The following is a 17,061-nucleotide window of genomic DNA, read 5'->3' as shown; positions in this document are numbered from 1 at the left end:
GGTTTGTTGTCTCAGCTGCCTTTTGGTTCAAGGTGAAGCTTCAGCTATTCCTTTAAATAAATGATGCTGCTCTTTGAAGCCACTGAAACCTTGAGGCTTGTCAGCAAAACCTTCTGCAACTTGTGCTTTGCAAAATAGTCACGTGGAACTCCTGATTTGATGTGTGGGAATAAGCCTCTAAGTGTCTTTATCTTCTTTTTCATTATTAAATCCCCAAAGTCTTTCAGAGAACCACACTGATCTCTTAAAGCACTGCTGGCTAAAGGTTTGGGCCTTTTGATGTATGTGTGGGGGATATTTTCAGTCTTTGGTGATGTTCTCTTTAAATCTTCAGAGTCACAATCAACATGAAAAACACAGTCTCTTGATTTGTTTAAAATGGACAAAAATGTCCCTTCAAATGAAAAATGTCCTTCCCATCCATGCGTCTAGAAATATCTAAATGGTTTTGAGTCTAAACATTGAGACATCCTTTTGGTTTATCCTCTTATACAAAGTCCAGCCAAAAAGTTCTGCTTCTCTGCCCACCGAAATCAAAAACAGTATCTGATTTAAGTCTAGCTTGTGTCCTCTTTAAGTCAATAGGAAGTGCTGCTCCGCTTCCAGTGTTCCTGCAACATTTGAACGGCTCCCTCTCTATGATCTCACCACTGACCTCAAACTTGTACACAGAGGAAACCTCGACTTCTGCATTAAAATGACTCAATTTTTATGCTGAGGATCATCGCCTGGTGAACTTAAAGACCGAACAGCAGTTGTCAGTGGAAGTGTCCACAGTTCCAAGCCCACAGGTGGAGCACCCAGTCACAAGTATCAGCATAAGGACACTCTACAGTTAAAAAACCAACAAATTCAACAATGAGGTTGTGCATCATAAATTTGTGCCCCAGAGCCAGACTGTCAACAAGGAGCTCGACTGCAGCATCTGGATGCAGTGTGGCAGATCAAGTCAGGAGTGCTACGCTGCTTCCAGCACTCCTGTTCTCCGCTGTGTCTGAATTTCATTTGGGGGAAGAGGAAAAAAATCACAGGGAGCGGAAACTGGCAAGTAGGGCAGGTGCCGAGCAAAGATTTTGTTGGTTTGGATCTTGGTTTTTTTCATTTCGCTCAATAGCACACACCACGGTGCTGATCATTTGCAGCAAATGTTCTCACTCGGAAGCCTCGAGACTTTAAACTCGTACTCCCTGTTCACAATCAACTTGGGGTACAAATTCAAGGTGCACAAGCCAATGCTGGAAAGAATATTGAGTGCATTTAACCCTATGTGCCACCTTTGGGCTTGGACATATGTGCTCTTCCACTGAGAACTGCTGTGTGTGTGTCTATCACCAGTGATGATCTTCAGAGTGAAGGTTGGATCAGTTTGCCACACAAATTTTGGGATTTGCTGTTTGATCTGTGGGGAAATCACTGAGCACAGATGTGGTCAGAGCTACTACAGAGTGAACAAGTGGTCCAGAGAGGACAGTGGGCAGATTTAAAGTTAGTGTGATTTGGCTTTGCACAGGTGAAGCCAGCACTGCCTTGTATATATGCATTCATACATTGGATTGTTAGATTTGGAGATGTCACACAAACAAAATAGATTTAATTGAGAATGACATCTAAGTAGGATAAATTGCAAAGATTTGAACAAAAAACAGTATGGGTGATAGGTGGTGTTTTCACCTCAGTGGTTGGAAGCAAGACAAAATTCTCTTTATAAAAGTCTTATTGCTCATATTGAGTGAAAAACCTTTAACCGGTCCTTTTTATGGGCACACATCTTAAATGCACGAAAAGTGGAGCCCATGCTGCACACAGTTTCTTGTTTACAGTGCAGCAGTAAAGAGAAATCTTAAAGGAGGAACTCTGGAAAGAGCACTGGGTATTTGAGTGTGCCAGACTGATTGAAACACAGGTTTCTCTGATAATCTCCTCACTTGAAACAGCCTTGTGGTTTGCTCAGCTTGTTTATCCTCTGCTGTGCACATGCTTCCATAAATCCAGCCAGGCTGTGCAGGTTCTAATCAAACAGCAGGCAGAGTGGCAGAGGTGGACTTCTACTAGCCAGTGCTGGGAGGCCAAGCGAGCTGGCTCTCATCTTAGGAGGACACAAGCCCGCAAGGTAACACACTCACAGTGCTAAAGCCTGACACACAGAGGAGTAATATTTCTCTCTCACACACACACAGACCCACACAGACAGCCTCACACTGATCCTTTGTGTTTATTCAGACATTAAACAGCAACCAACAGAGAGGAAGAAACAGCAGCCACGTGTGAACTAGCAGCTGTAGAGTCAGAAGTGTGCGCGCGATGTCCTCCATGTTTATAGATCAGAGCTAGAATGTCGATCAGTATGGAAACATGCACTCTCTTCAAAACAAACTGTACACCCATAACATCTTATTTAATCCTCTACTGTACAAAAAGTCTCAATTTTTTGTACCAACAGATTCCTTATACAAAAAGTTTTTTTGTTGTTTTTTTAAAGTAACACTGTACAAACGCACGATTCTCCATCTATCATTGCTGCACTTTAATGTACAGAATGTTGGCTTGCGTTATATGTACTCATCATACATTCAGTTACTGTGAATGTATGATGAGTCCCAGGTTGTGTGAAATTGCTCAGAGTTCATGAGGAAACATGGGAAATGTGAAGTGTCCAATAGCAGAAGTTCTCCAGGAGAAAGGAAAGAGCTCATGTTGTTCCATGTGCTTTCAATTCTGGTGAGGGAACTCAATCTTTTTTTCTTTTGTCTGATGTTTGACTGATTGATATACTGGCTTCTTTGAGATGTAGGCTGAATAGAGAGATCCATTTGGCGTTTCACTTTGCTACACATCCTGAGAAAAACACGAGTCTACTTTCTTCTTTTTCTGTGTTTTTTTTTAAAAAGAAAAAAAATCAACAAATTTAAAAAAGGGTACAAACGCTCACAATAACAAGAGACCAATGCATGCCAGACGATACAGTCATGACGATTGAACACTGACCATTGCTCTCTGCAGCCACAAGAGTGCAGCAGTATGACACAAATCCAATACCAAACAGAGAGAACACTGATGATCTGACAGGCACGAGAATGCTACTCATCTCAGCTTTCTTGTAAATCGGTCAGTTTACATTCTGGACTGAAATCACATGAGTTGTGAATTTTTAATCTTCACAGAGCATTAATTTTTCTAGTTGATGCTACAACGGAGAGAAACAAGTAAGAAAACATGTTGCTTGATTAAAAATCTAATAACTGGGGGATCTTTGTGTGTGAGCTAAATACAAAAATAGATGATTTGAAAATAAATGTAAACATAGAAAAATATATGTAATCAAATGATACAGTGTATACATACATAATCATATAATACTCACACTCACACACACACACACACGCACATACACAATAAATGGTCACGTGACCCATGCTTTGTTCGATTAGTACAGTTATTAATGGACAATCAATATAAGAACTCAACATATATGATGATAATGTTGAAAATATACATTTCCTTCCTGTGTCTTTCATAGTCATGAAAGGGCTGAACGCTGTACCATCCTTTTGGATCTGGTGATGTAGGAGGGGAGTGGGTGTTTGGATTGGAGTTTTAAACATGAAGGTCATCCCATGCCAGATGGAGAGGTCACCAAACGGAGCATTTGTGTGTGGGATTCATCGGGGAACTCTTCGGACAGTGGAAAACACGGGCAAACTCATCAAACTGAGAGACGCTGCCGATTACTCTACAGAAGGAGGAAACACAGGAAGCTCTAGTAGTGATGCAGAGAATAAAAAAAAAAATGAAGAAAAGCTTAAGAAAGGTAATGTAACCAGCCGCATTGTGCCTATTCTGAGGTAGTTCAAACTGGCAAGTTGAGCTGCACTGCATCGTACCCACATTCCCCACATTCCCCACACCAACATTCCCCATCTCTCCCTCTGGTATGTCAGTGGCCCCTCCACCACCCCAGCATCCAGGTGTGTTTCACAGTACCTGTAGTGCTCTGGTGCATGTTTGTCAGTTAGCAGTTGCAAGTAGATGGACTGAGATCTTCTCTTCATACACCAATTCTGAAAAGAGAACATTGCACTTTAGTTGAAGTGGGACAGCCTGCGCTGAATATATTGTCTTTCTCCCATTTGAGGAAGTGACTTGCATTAAATACTATTTTGAGTTACCTATTATTTCTTTTTTTTAAAAAAAATACTAAATACTTCTACCACAAAAGTTTCAGAGGGAAGTGCAGTGCTTTTTGTTTTAAGAGCTTTTCAGGAGCCCTTATAAAAAGCAGCTGGAGCTCCCTGTAGTTAATTGGAGCTGTTAGCAGTTTTACGAGAATAATTCCCTTCAACACATCTCAGCAATGTTCCCTCTAAGCTGCGCGCGCGCGCAACTGCGCACTGCTGGCACGGTCTCTGCGCACAGAAAATTTGCATTGTGCTCAAAAAAAAATCTAACCTGAATTGAAATTAAAATTAATACTTTAACAATTCTGTTTTGCAGTGTTAGTCATTAATTGACTGGCTGCTCCCATATGGGATTAGAACGATACCACCTTATCCCATAGTCCAGCCAATAATGCGATTCACATTCGTATATACGCAGCTAACGGGCTGACAGGCTATGACAGCGTCCTTATGTGCCGGTGTTTTAGCTAGCAAAGTGGCGTGGCTGATGTGGAGTGAAGCCACGTTAATGACAGCGTGTACAACCATTGGAGATGTGAGCAGGACAGACGGAACAATTGACGGAAAAAGTGTGGACTTTATACGTAAAACCAGAGTTATGTTAACAAAACCAAAAAACCCCACCCTTTCCTATTCGTCGAAAAAAGTACCATGTCGACCAATCAAAAAATGATATGGCAACATGGCATTTAGTTGTTTAGGAAAGGGGGAAGTTTTAGGAGTGACGGCGGTGTTTTGAGATGTGAGAGATTTGCGATGTTTAGTGCAAATCTTGTGTAGTTAGTGTGTAATGTAGTCAATAGTTTTGTTGTTTGTGTCAGAACAATGAGGCGACTTCTGAATGTTACAGGTGTTACAGGAGTGATACATCTCCTATTGTCAAGCCTGCAGGAATCAGGCTTGTGATGTTCTCCTTTATCTCATAGTGGACAGAAATTATTTTTGGAGTGACACAAATGATTTGTGTGGCATCAAATTTGATGCAGAACACCTGGTTGTTCTGTAAATAGTTTGAAATGTTTATTTAAAAAAAAACAAAAACGCCTTGGTTGCATTTTTAGGTAAACAGCTGCAAAATACTTTGTTGTTAGCATAACTCAGTTACTTTTTTGAAGAAGTAACTATATAAGTAATTGCACAACATTGGTCATTATATACTGTATTTTGCAGACAGAGTTACAGGACTCTCTCCCAGACCACAGACTCATACTCATAATACAAGTCAGAGCTTTATAAAAAAAAAAAGAAAAAAAAAAGAAAGTTGTGTTTTCAAATTTGGAGTTCAAGTTAATTTTACTTCCAATAGTGTTAACATACTACACAGGTCATGAACAGGATTTTTTTTTTAAATTTTCATTGTAAGTAGGCTAAAGCAGTTAATTAAAAGTAGTCTAACATAAATGCTGTAATTTGATTATTTAAATAAACGATGTAACTTGGATGGATTCGATGCTGGCGTGACCACAGTGCACACGTCTAATGTTGCTCACAGTGGTCCAAGGGACCGCTCAGGGAGTTTGTGTGTTCACTCAGACACATGAAAAATTAGAGGGAGCATTGCATCTTAGACAGTTTTATTAAAATACCCAGATGAGGTAAAATTACCCAGAGCTCACAAAAAGGAAAGACATATCCGTGTCAAGTTATGAACTCTAAATTAAATGTCTCAGCTGTATCCATTGTGGTTAAAGTGAGTTCCAGCTCGACTGCATAAATACTTCTCTTCTTCCTCTAGTCTATCCTCAGCAACTTGCCAGTCCATTTGTTAGACAACACAGCTAAACAGACAAAAGATTAACACTCATCACTAGACCTATCGCAATTTAGAATCCCAAATTAACAAATTTTCATGTTTTTGCAATGCATACAAACGTAAATGTATACAATGAATATATAGTCATGGAAATGTTTTTAAATATTTGGCCCTGTGGGATTCTTGAGGAATCATTACCCTGCTAAGCAACTTTCAATAATTCAAGTTAATTTTATAATACTTACTTTAAATGAAATAGGTTACTGAAGTTCTACATTCCTCCTTTACCTACTATAGAGATCTGGCAGCATATTGTAATGTCAAATATTAACAATATCTGGCAAAGAACTGGTAATAAAATGAATCCTTGCCAAAATTTGAACTGATCAGACAATACTGGATAGTATAGAGGTGAGGTCTATATGTCCTATTTAAACACACATGAAATTAAACAAATCCAATTTTTTAAGCAACTCATTTTACGGACATCACCTTGAGTGAAACAAACATATTTTTGTAATTTTGTTTACCAAAAAGTAGAAGCAACCCTTAAAAATACATTATATGCAGCCTGATATTTTCTTCAAGTTCTTTAATAAGTGAAAAAGCTTGTTTGTTGGCTTGCTGTGCAGATTCAAAAACTTGACCACATTCATTTTGGTTGAGGTGGTTGAATTGCCTCAGGCGAAAAATTATGCCTGTTATTCACTCCAGACACACACACACACACACACACACACACACACACACACACACACACACACACACACACACACGACATTTCAAACAAATCTAAACCCATAACACGACTTTCAAATCACTTCCCTGTGGCAAGAGTTTTTGAAAAATGTCCTAAAACACTGCATGTTGCGTTATTAAGCGTGTCTAGATTTTGCCTCTGTTACATTAATCCATGAATTTCAAAAATGAGTCATAACAGTTACAAGGAACATGGGTGGTATGGTGCTCTGAGACACTGTACTGTCGTCAACACTTTGCTGTTTTGGATCCCTCCAAAAGTTAATGCTGCCATCAGCTAATGTTAGAAGCATTAGCTCCTACCTGCCCTCTGTGATCTGCAGCTCCAGCTGAGGAAGGCAGCGGAAGGATTTAATATGTAAATGTAATGAAATACGCTGGTGTGAATTCTGTGGAGAGGATTTTGGTGTACCTGTGCAAAGGCAATAAAGAGCAGCTGTTCATGGGTGTATTTGAGGCCAGGCAGGGGTCTCTCTGGACCATGTTCCCTCACCCACTTCTGATATGCCTGGGCAGAGAGAGAAGGAGAGTGTGATGGTAGCCGCTCAACTTGTGTCTTAAACAGTATATATTTTGAAGTTTAAATATGAACCAAAACCAAACAGGACCTCTAATAAAACAGTCATTATGTTTACTTCCATCAGTCTAACCAGCTGACTCAACTAACAGGAATTATGACCCTACTGGTGCATTCAGTATCACCATTTACTTATTTTAAAAGCCTTCATGTGCTTCCTTTTAACTTTTGTATCTGCGTGCACAAAACACTCCTTATTTCAATGTGGGTTGCTCAAAATGAAAATTAATTATGCCGCACCCTGGATTTTCCACTATCTGAGAAAACACACATGCAAGTATTCAAGTAAAAAGGAATTCAAATCAAATTGTTTATCTTTTATCGTGATTCAGGGGCACTTCTGCTCTTTATTTTAATGCAAACAAAGCACAGTGGTTATGAAGAATAAAGAGAGGCGGATTTTGAGACAGAGCAGAGACTCATGGGTTGCCTACTAAAAGAGTGAATTCTAATTTCTAGATTTCTCGGAGCCACACAGTGACCAAATTTGAAGAATGATCGTATCAGTCAGAACTTACATAGTATGACAGTTTCAGCCCTCCCATATCTGCTATGTTTTCTCCCAGTGTCAGACGGCCGTTCACCTACACACAAAGGTAAGTCGTAAAACACTTTACAGTATGTCACGTACATAAGGGATGCAGTTATTCAGCTGTAGAAATACAGTTTTTTTTTTTTTTTTGTTTTTACAGCTTGTACTATTTCACAGAAACATATTTGCTTTTAGGAAGTACATTTTTTGTTCCAATTACATCACTTGAGATTAAAAATAAATCTTATCTGTCATATCTTTGCATGTATCTATAGGCTCCAGGAACCCAGGAAACTGAGCTAAGCTTAGCCAAATGTCTGGAAAAAGGTGGGGTAGCAGCTAGCGTCATGCTATCCCTAACTAAAAAAAATACCCATGCAGGAGCTCTAAAGAGCACTAATTTGGTTATTTTATAATTGTTTGGTTCCTACGTGGCTTACATGTGGGGAGAGTCACATGAACCCAGTTCTTTCCCTTTGCTTAGCTTGAACTAAGCCACATACTGTAAGCTAATCATCCGCTAGGCCAAACTTCATATTTAAATTACAGATGTTAAAGTGGTATCAATCTTCGTGTCTAACTCTTCGTGTTAAAATGGATAAATGCAGTTTTCAAAATGTCAGTCTGATTCTTTACATTTGAAAAAAGTACATAAATAAAGTGCTATTAATATTAAGTGTTTCACAAGGCTATATAGCTAGTAACATATTACGAGACCATTAAAGTTCGTATTCTTTAAAGCTGATAGGCTGGAGAGACATGGAATAAAAATAAAATGGTCAAAAATGAAGTAGCAGAAACCAAGTTTTTGACTTTTTGACACCTGAGATATCATTAACCTTATGTCAACTGTCTTGCTACCATTTCAATAGTTAGTGATGTTTTTTTATTCAAAACTTGTAAATCCTTATACACTGGCTCTAGATTATTTTCTTAGACCTGAATTAGGTCAGTTACAGATTCATACTGTCTCTAAAATTGGCAGAGCACTTCTTTAGATACAGTAATCATAGCTCTGCTCAGACAACAAATGTAGCATTGATCAGAGTTAACAAATCAAGGTGCATCATATCACAGAAGGACACTGACTTTCTATATAAACCTAAAATCAAAAACACATATGTCGTACTACTGTAAAAATTGTATGCACAAGTAGCGACTTGAAAAGTGTGTGTGTGAAAGCCCACCCTCTGACTATAAACAGTGAAGTTATCGTAGAGCTTGACAATACATTCGGCCTTCTTCTGGAACTTTTTGTAGGACTCTTCGGTCCACCACTGTTTGAGGTTACCATGGCGGTCGTACTGGCCCCCTAGGGACATGAACCATTGCATCACTAAGATGAGGGGCAAAAGGGCGAGTGTTAGCATGAAGACAACACAACCTGCAACTTTCCTTCACAGTCCAAAGATCTGCCCAGCATGCCCAAGCCATTAGTGGCAAAACACTGAAAGATGTGGAGTTGATAGTGGTTGATGTATCCTGTTCATGAGCCAACAGAACAAACGGTCCTGCCAAATTACATTTGTACTTTTACAATTGATGGTGGACAATCTGGAAGAGGAGCTTTGCTTTTTTTTCTGTGGATCTCACAGGGCAGCGCATTTGACTGGAAACCAAAGTTAAAGATTGTGCCTCAAAATAGTCTTTGCTGCACATCTGCCCAATAGAAATGTAATAAATTATATATATAAAAATAAATCACAGAACCTTTTTCAGTAAAACTGAACTTATCAATGCAATGATGGTAACACAAATGGGGAAAAAAACTATAGATGTTCAGATCTTATTGCAGTGGGTAATGGGTGAAAGGTTTGTGATTCTTACCCCAGTCATCATATCCATGTGTCAGCTCATGACCGATAATTGCTCCTATTCCTCCATAATTCAGAGACCTGAGTTGGAAGGAGAAAGATGAACCTTACACAAACTCAAACTTTCTTGATATTGACAGCTCCCTGGATATTACACTGTACACGGTATATGTATAAACATTCTTTATAGGACTGTTTGCAACTGAATACAATCCAAACAGTTACAATAAATACATAAAAACAATAAATGGTAGCAAACTTAAGATTTGCTGACTTCATCCACTGTTTTTGTAGTCACTATTGTTCTCCAACTGAATTGTGAGAACAGTGCTCACCAAAGTTGGTGGGTCTTTTGGAAAGTATACTGCTTTGGCTGAAGATGGTAGTTTTATATCTGTTTTTTAAATAAGTGGTAAACCTGAAAAACCTAGCTTAGTGTGAAGCTACTGGAAGCGAAATCTTGGGGGGGGGGGTAAGCCTGGCTGGTGATTGTTGTTTGGACTGGATATGTTAATGGTCAAGTACTAGTGTTACTGTTACGCTATAACCATTTTGTGTCATTTGGACTGAGCCAAGTAAGCAATTTTCCTTTCACCTTAGTCTTTATGCTAAGCTGCATTACTTAGTCCTTAAGTTATTATTTCTTATTTGTTTTTGATTGAAGCTGTGGTTTGGGTCAGGTTAAGGTAAGGGAAAAACATTGACAAAGAAAAGGAATTTGACACAGTTGGGTTGTGCAGTCCACTGCGCACTGGCCCTGACCCCATGTTCCCGCTTAGCTCAGTCACTAGAGAAACTTTTCTAGACTACAGGCACCAAGGCTGGGTTGTGCCACTGAATCCATTTATTTACAACCCATGGAACTCCGTGCAACTGGAAATCTGTCCAGGTGAAAATGTTCTAGTTTGAACTTGGTATTACAGATGTCCAAAGTCTGGACAGTACGTACATTCCCGCGACTTTAGAACAAGGCTTTGTGCCTTTTGATTGATTTAAAGTCTCATTAAAGTCAGCTATTTAGCCCTTTCTCTCTGTTCCCTTGTCCCGTTGTCCTCATTAGGAAATCTGCTCAGCCAAGCTAGGTAAAAAAAGAAAAACAGATGCACTTGAGATCTAATTTGGTTCAGATTGCAATCTATCACATTTGCCTTGCTCAAATTGATTAGAAAACATCAAATTTTAGCTTGACGTGAGGAAACAATAAGCGCTGGGACCTTTAGCTGCACTGTGAACGTAAATCATCATTTTTACAAATTCAGCGCAAATTCAGCAAATTCAGCGCCCACAGCTACATTTCTCTCTTGTCGCCCCCTGCTCCCAGAAGGCAGCAGGTCACTTCACCTCTCCTTCACCCTCACCCTTGGCTGGGGTGTGGTGTCTTTGCAGCACATGCAGAAATGGAGAGCGATGAGAGGGCAGACTCGGGGCTATTCACATGGCTACATCTGAAAATGACTTTCTGACAGCTAGTCGATACGCTGCCTCACACTGGGCTCAACTCCCTCGCTAAACTAACTGGCTGATTGAAGCTTCATTATACTTGACGTGATAGTGGAGAGCGGTGTATGTGTGTGTGTAAGTGTGTGTGTGAGAGAAATAGGGAGAGTTTATGGGAGGTTAGGGCTACTGCAGTAATAACTTCACAGGGACAGGTGCACACACACTCACACGCTCGCTCTCCTACAATCATTAATTAATATTGATTAGCATGCATGGGAGCAGGTAGTGGAAGTAGTAGTGATCACCCCTAATGAAGACATAGAAATGTTAGCTAATGTTGGGCACACCAACCGTTAGGTCCAATTAGCCCATATTTGTGAGTGTGTGTGTGTTTGTATGTGTGTGTGTTTATTCAGAGGAGCTGTATGAATGCAGCAGGTGTAGCTACTTGGACTATATTGTATGTATCTGCTCGGAATACTGCTCAGTACTGGCGGCAGTGAGTTGCTGCTTTGGTTAACAAAGAGAGTTGAGTGTTGAGTGGAAAAATAGCTGTTTACCCACTCTTGCCTCAGTGCCGCACTGCAATGCTTTCTTTATGACCACACTGAAACTCTCTGGATTGATTTCCCTCCTTCCAGGCAATAGTTTAGTTCTAATTCACATGAGTACTGTATGAAAAACTACTTGTGGAGAGTTAAAGCTTACTTTTGACTGCTTTGCCACCACCGTGAACAATTATATTTCTTTAATTCCAAAACTTTTTCTAATTGGTTAGTTAATCCAAACAAATCAAACTTAGATTCTGTTATGTTCATTTCAGCTTTTATTCTTGGACTGTAAAATAGCTTAAAATAGCAGTTCAAAGTAATTCCTGTTTGTCTCAAAACCGCCACAGGCCTTTACACCATCCACTGACTGTAATAAGCTATTGTAGTGTCTCCAACTTTAAAATAGATTTTCTTCTGATTGGCTGAACAAAAGACAAGACCAGGAGGTGGCTGGGGCTTAAATGCTCATAGAAGGAGTTGTGTGTCTGACCACAGTCAATGATAGCTGCTTTGTCTGACATCATACAGAGCCAAGAATAGAAGAAAGGGTGAAAACTTACTGTTTAGAGCAGTATGACGCATGAACACACATTACTTTTTCATACTTTGGCCATGTTTAATACGCGCAGAGTTGTGGTCAGAACAGTTGTGGTCACATGTTTAAATTCATCATGGACATCAATGTAATTTGGGGATGTTAATGATTTCTTTGATCTCTTTGGTGGAGGTGGAATGATTATGCAGCACACATATTTAGTGACTTCAAAAAATAAAACTTCAAAACCAAATCTGAATTTATTTTGGATTTTCTTGATTCCCTGCATGGTCAAAAGTATGTGTCACAGTATAAGGGTACACGGGAAATAAAGCTTAACATTTCTGCTATAAATCACGAAAACCTGCTTTACCTTCTGGTCATAACAACTCATTATGTTTCGAACGATCTGTTAACATCTGTGTGACTAAAGCTTTAAATAGATTATCCTACAGTAGAGTAGAAAAAAAGTGGTGGCTCGAAAGGAAGTGAGGTATTCCATGAACTCTTGGTATGTTCTGATAAACTATCTGCAGCAAGATACATTTGAAAAGCCGAAAATCATTAAATATACAGTATTAATTTTTAACTGTCTAAAACATACAAAACTGCCTGATCGTTTAAGAAAAATGCAACTTCATAATTTTAAAAACAACTGAGAAAAAAGGACTTATAGAGAGAGACAGGGAGGCTGTCTGCTTTCATGCACCATCATATTACTCAATGGGCTCAAATTTAGGTGACCTCTAAATGACACCTGTTCCATTAGCGGGACCTTGTTCAGTAATTGAGCTCTTGGTGGGTAGTTAAATTGGTTTAATCAGGTGTGGTGGGACTGGAGGGGAAGCAGAGGCTTCCCAGAGTAACGCAGGCTTCAATGACCTTGTTGTGGCCGTGGGGATGTTGTTGGCTCCCTGCAGACAGCAGCAGGGAAAAGGCAGAAAGCATAAGAGAGCTACTTACTGTGGAAACTCTGGGTTGTAAAGAGTGGGTTGAAGGATTCCAGCAGGAAAGACTGTAAGAGATAAAAAAAAAGCAACACGAAGGCAGTCATTTAAAATTCTGATATGCTAAAACCAAAAGCTAAACCCTAAAATGTGCTAATTAGCCACTTGATAGAATTGAGACTGGTTTAGAAAGAAAAACTGTTTGAAGGAAATGGAAAACACTGAACCTTTATACCTGCCATGCCCAGGGTATTAATATAAATATGTCAATACACACAACTATCTAGAACAGCAGAAACTCTAATTTGCCACCCTCAACAGCTTCCTCGACAGTCATACATGTCCATAAGTTTTACAACTTTTCATACTGATTTGTCCTCCGTGAACATTCATACAACACTAAAGTAACTGAGTAAAAAATGAACAATTGAAAGTTCCTTTTTTCACAATTTGCTATTGAAATTTCTATTTTTAACAATGTGTCGACAGTAAAGAAAATAAAACAAAACAAACAAGATATTTTCTGTGAATTAAAAAATTATTATTGTAATTCAATAACAATTACTGTGTTCAATAATTATCTGATTTTTTTGTAATTTTACACCTCTATTTCTACAATTTAAACCCAAAGACTTGTGCCTTTTTCTTGTTCTTACATTAAAATATCCCAGGGCCCAAGTGTGTGGTTAAACTTCTTTACGCTGACAGAAAGGGAAATTTCACCGATCTGCCCCGTTAAAGATCAAAGTGAGGTAGATGTTGCTCACGATGTAAAGTGAGTTTGACAGCCCTGATCTAGAACCTAATAATACAGTTGCTGCAGAGGACAGTTACAGAAACTACCTCTGTTTGCCCAAATGTACAGCTGTGATAATAAGTTTGCATAAAATCATTATTAACTGTAGAACACAGATGGCTTCAAAAAACAAGATTTGGATGCACAAGTTTGCATTTATTTAGGATTTTCTCTAATCCACAGAGGACACAGGATATTTGTGCCTGTGATGAATGCATGTAAACATCTGACCACAGCTGTAAAATCTGAGCAAACCCGCAGAAGCAATGTAGAAACCAGTCTCATTAGAAGCAAGTTGTTGCCTCTACCAGAAAATAAGCTGGATTCACCAAAGTCTCTAATCTCTTGAACTTTTCCACATTTTCATACACTCTTCAAAAAACATTCAGTTTGTTAAAAACACTGTCATCTCTTGAAGTCCAAAAGAGATTTCAAATGGCAGCTCCTGGCGCCCTTTGGAGCTGTCAATCTTTGAATTTAATCTAGCCTTAAATCTTGATGTATCAGATTGTCTTTGACAGGCTGTTTACAGGATGTTAAGCTTCATGTTGTCTGTGTTCTCTAAAGGTCCTGAAAGTACAAAAAGAAAGTGAAAAGCGTTGTTGTCATTGGCTGGAGAGAGCGTTAATCCACTGAGTGGTCAAAGGCTCGCAAACAATCATATCCAGGACTACTTCATCTCACTTTACAAAAATCTGACCAATACTGTATGAAGAGTATTGATTCTTGTGAAAATGAAAAAGCACCTGTAGAAGAGAAAATATGTCCCTGGCATTGAGGACAATTTGGGTGATGACCAGGTGATCACTGTGTGCAAATCTGACCAATACTGTAGGAGGAGTAACGATTCTTGTGAACTATTGATGGGTGCACAATCACCATAAGCTATTGGTCCTTTAGAAGGATAAGCTAAAAATAGATCCCTTTCTAAATATAAACCTATTAATGAAAGTTGTTTTGTTAACAAGGTTACTTTAAGGTTAGGTTTGCCCACCTAATAAACAATATCTTTCTCAATTTTATTGTTCAAAATCCCCACAAAGCAGCAGGAACCCTGGATTCCAAAACATTTTATTTTTAGTATTACTCTCGACAACAATATTGTTATTTTGTGCATAAAGACAACTGTCTCTCCTAGATAAACAAGTAGTCTGCAGATGTTAATATATCACAGCCACAGGTTTAGCGCTATTTGTTTAATTACAGACTTAGTTTAGAACATGAAGTAATCCAATTTACCATCTTCATCAGTTACATACTGCTTACACCTCTCTCCTCCCTGGCACTGTCTTCTCTCTCTTTCTCATTTTTTCCTGGAGGATAGTTTCCTATAGTTTCCTGCTCTTTCTTTAACTTTGATGCCATCTCTCTCCCTTACACACTCACTGGTCTGGAATTCTACAGCTTTTCACAGAGTTAACGTCAGAGCTACAAATCTATCTGACAGCTCAGGATGAGTGCAGGATTCCTCCCGAGGTGGGCTGCGTTATTATAAACTACTCCACTGTGTAAACCTGAAATCTGTGTTACAGTTGACTTGTACTATGAGCAGAATAACACAAAACATTATTTACCATGAGAGCCCGACCTATCTGCGTATTGAACATAATAACTGTGTCACATGTTTAAAGGTTTCTGTATACCATGTATTGCTTGCTATTTATTAAAGTCAACATTAATAAATAGTAGTTTAAGAGCCAGACATTAATTTTACACACTTACAAAGTTTAATTGCTGCATTTTGCCAGAGATTGGATTTTTTACAGTACAAATCTGTGAGAGGAAAAGCAAAACTACATCAAAGTGATTTGTGGAGCTCCACAGCTTGTGTTCAATTCTATAATTTGGCTAACACTCTTAAATGCTGCTAATCTATTGGCTCACTTTAAAAATATCTTGATTGGCTGCATGTGTCTTGGCTGCATGGGTGGCTCCCTTTGCATTCCCTACAAATATTTAAAGAAGTCAACTGAAAAAAAAGTTCACGGGCCAGATTTACTAACGCTCTACACCAGAACCAGAATCTCTTTTAGTGTGAAAAGGCCACTGTCAGCATTTAACGAAGAGGCAAAGTGTGAGTTTTGAGACTGAAAGCTGGGGACATTAATATTTTTTGTGGCTGGCCTTATTGGATGTGTATTGTTCCTCTTTCACAGCACAGACTTTTGGAGAATATTTAAACAAGTCCTACAAATGCTAAGGTTTGCATTATGAAGTTGAATGCTAAATTTAATGCTGAAAAACTTATGTTGGCTGTGGGATTTGTTATAGTTGGAACATTTATTTATTTGGATTTAAAGAATGTGTCATTGAGATGGGTGGATGAGCCAAAACTGTGCCAAAACTTTGGGTCCGTCCTGAAACTCTTCAGCTGGTGGTTGGATTAGTCCCTGCTCTTCAATAATAATATTTAATTAAAACCAGGGAGAATGGAACTTTCAGGTTTTTAGGCACATTTCTGCATGAGGATCAGATTCAAACAACTCTGCATATCCTTTCTCAGCAGTGTGCAGACAGAGCAGTCTTCATGTAGTTTATCATCATTATTTGAATAATTTTTTGGTATCTTATTTATCATGATTACATCCAGTAACTGCCATCCTTATGACCTAGTAGAGACTGGTAGGCTGTGGAATCTTTTCTTAAGCAATAACATTTGTTTGATTTATTTTGTTCAAACATTAAAAAGATGTGCAATTCTTGCATCAAAAAGTTTAAGAAAGACGTCAAGCAGGTGCTGGTGGTACATGAGCATAACTTTCACTTTGGACTTTTCGTTCAACCAAGAAACAATGGTCAGTCAACCTTGATTGCGTGGAACACTATCACCACCTTTCTGGAGAGTATGTTATAAGTTTTTGACTAGCACCAAAATAGTACTTTAAACAAAAGACTTATTCAATTCAATAACAGGCCCTATAAACAGTGTTCTTAAATATATCTTGCAATTAATCAATTTTACAACCTTTACACAACAGTTTTGCTAAACATAACATTTCCACGTCAATACAACTGAAGTGGTGTCAGAAGCCCCCAAACTGCTGTGGTTAATGGAAAACAAAATGAAAAGTTCACCGCCGATGACTGCAACTCTTTGTGAGCTTATGTGGCTCAAAGAAGCAGCTGATGCAATATTACATCATCACCTACGTATGTCAATCTTATCTGATGCAATCTGTGAG

The 17,061-nt window shown here is 38.8% G+C and overlaps 1 protein-coding gene across 3 annotated transcripts in view; it reads right to left on the bottom strand.

Annotated features, from left to right (window-relative positions):
• Positions 1–2,196: 2,196 nt before the first annotated feature.
• The window catches only part of ecel1 (endothelin converting enzyme-like 1), a 54,330-nt gene continuing 39,465 nt past the window's right edge, over positions 2,197–17,061 (bottom strand). For 2 of the 3 annotated variants that reach the window (XM_084950924.1, XM_084950925.1), the window contains exons 13-19: positions 13,100–13,151; positions 9,624–9,691; positions 8,984–9,132; positions 7,783–7,848; positions 7,100–7,195; positions 3,982–4,058; positions 2,197–3,730 (exon numbers count right to left, since the gene is read on the bottom strand). In XM_084950924.1, the coding sequence (XP_084807050.1) occupies positions 3,631–3,730; positions 3,982–4,058; positions 7,100–7,195; positions 7,783–7,848; positions 8,984–9,132; positions 9,624–9,691; positions 13,100–13,151 (608 nt within the window). In that variant the 3' untranslated portion in view covers positions 2,197–3,630. The remainder of the gene's footprint in view (positions 3,731–3,981; positions 4,059–7,099; positions 7,196–7,782; positions 7,849–8,983; positions 9,133–9,623; positions 9,692–13,099; positions 13,152–17,061) is intronic. The other variant, XM_084950926.1, reaches the window with a different exon arrangement.

The sequence above is a fragment of the Perissodus microlepis genome, chromosome 14 (genome assembly GCF_051167445.1).
Source record: "Perissodus microlepis isolate ML-2025 ecotype Zambia chromosome 14, ASM5116744v1, whole genome shotgun sequence".
NCBI classification, from domain to species: domain Eukaryota; kingdom Metazoa; phylum Chordata; class Actinopteri; order Cichliformes; family Cichlidae; genus Perissodus; species Perissodus microlepis.
The sequence above is the reverse complement of the archived record's forward strand: the minus strand, read 5'-3'. Positions and strand labels throughout refer to the sequence as shown.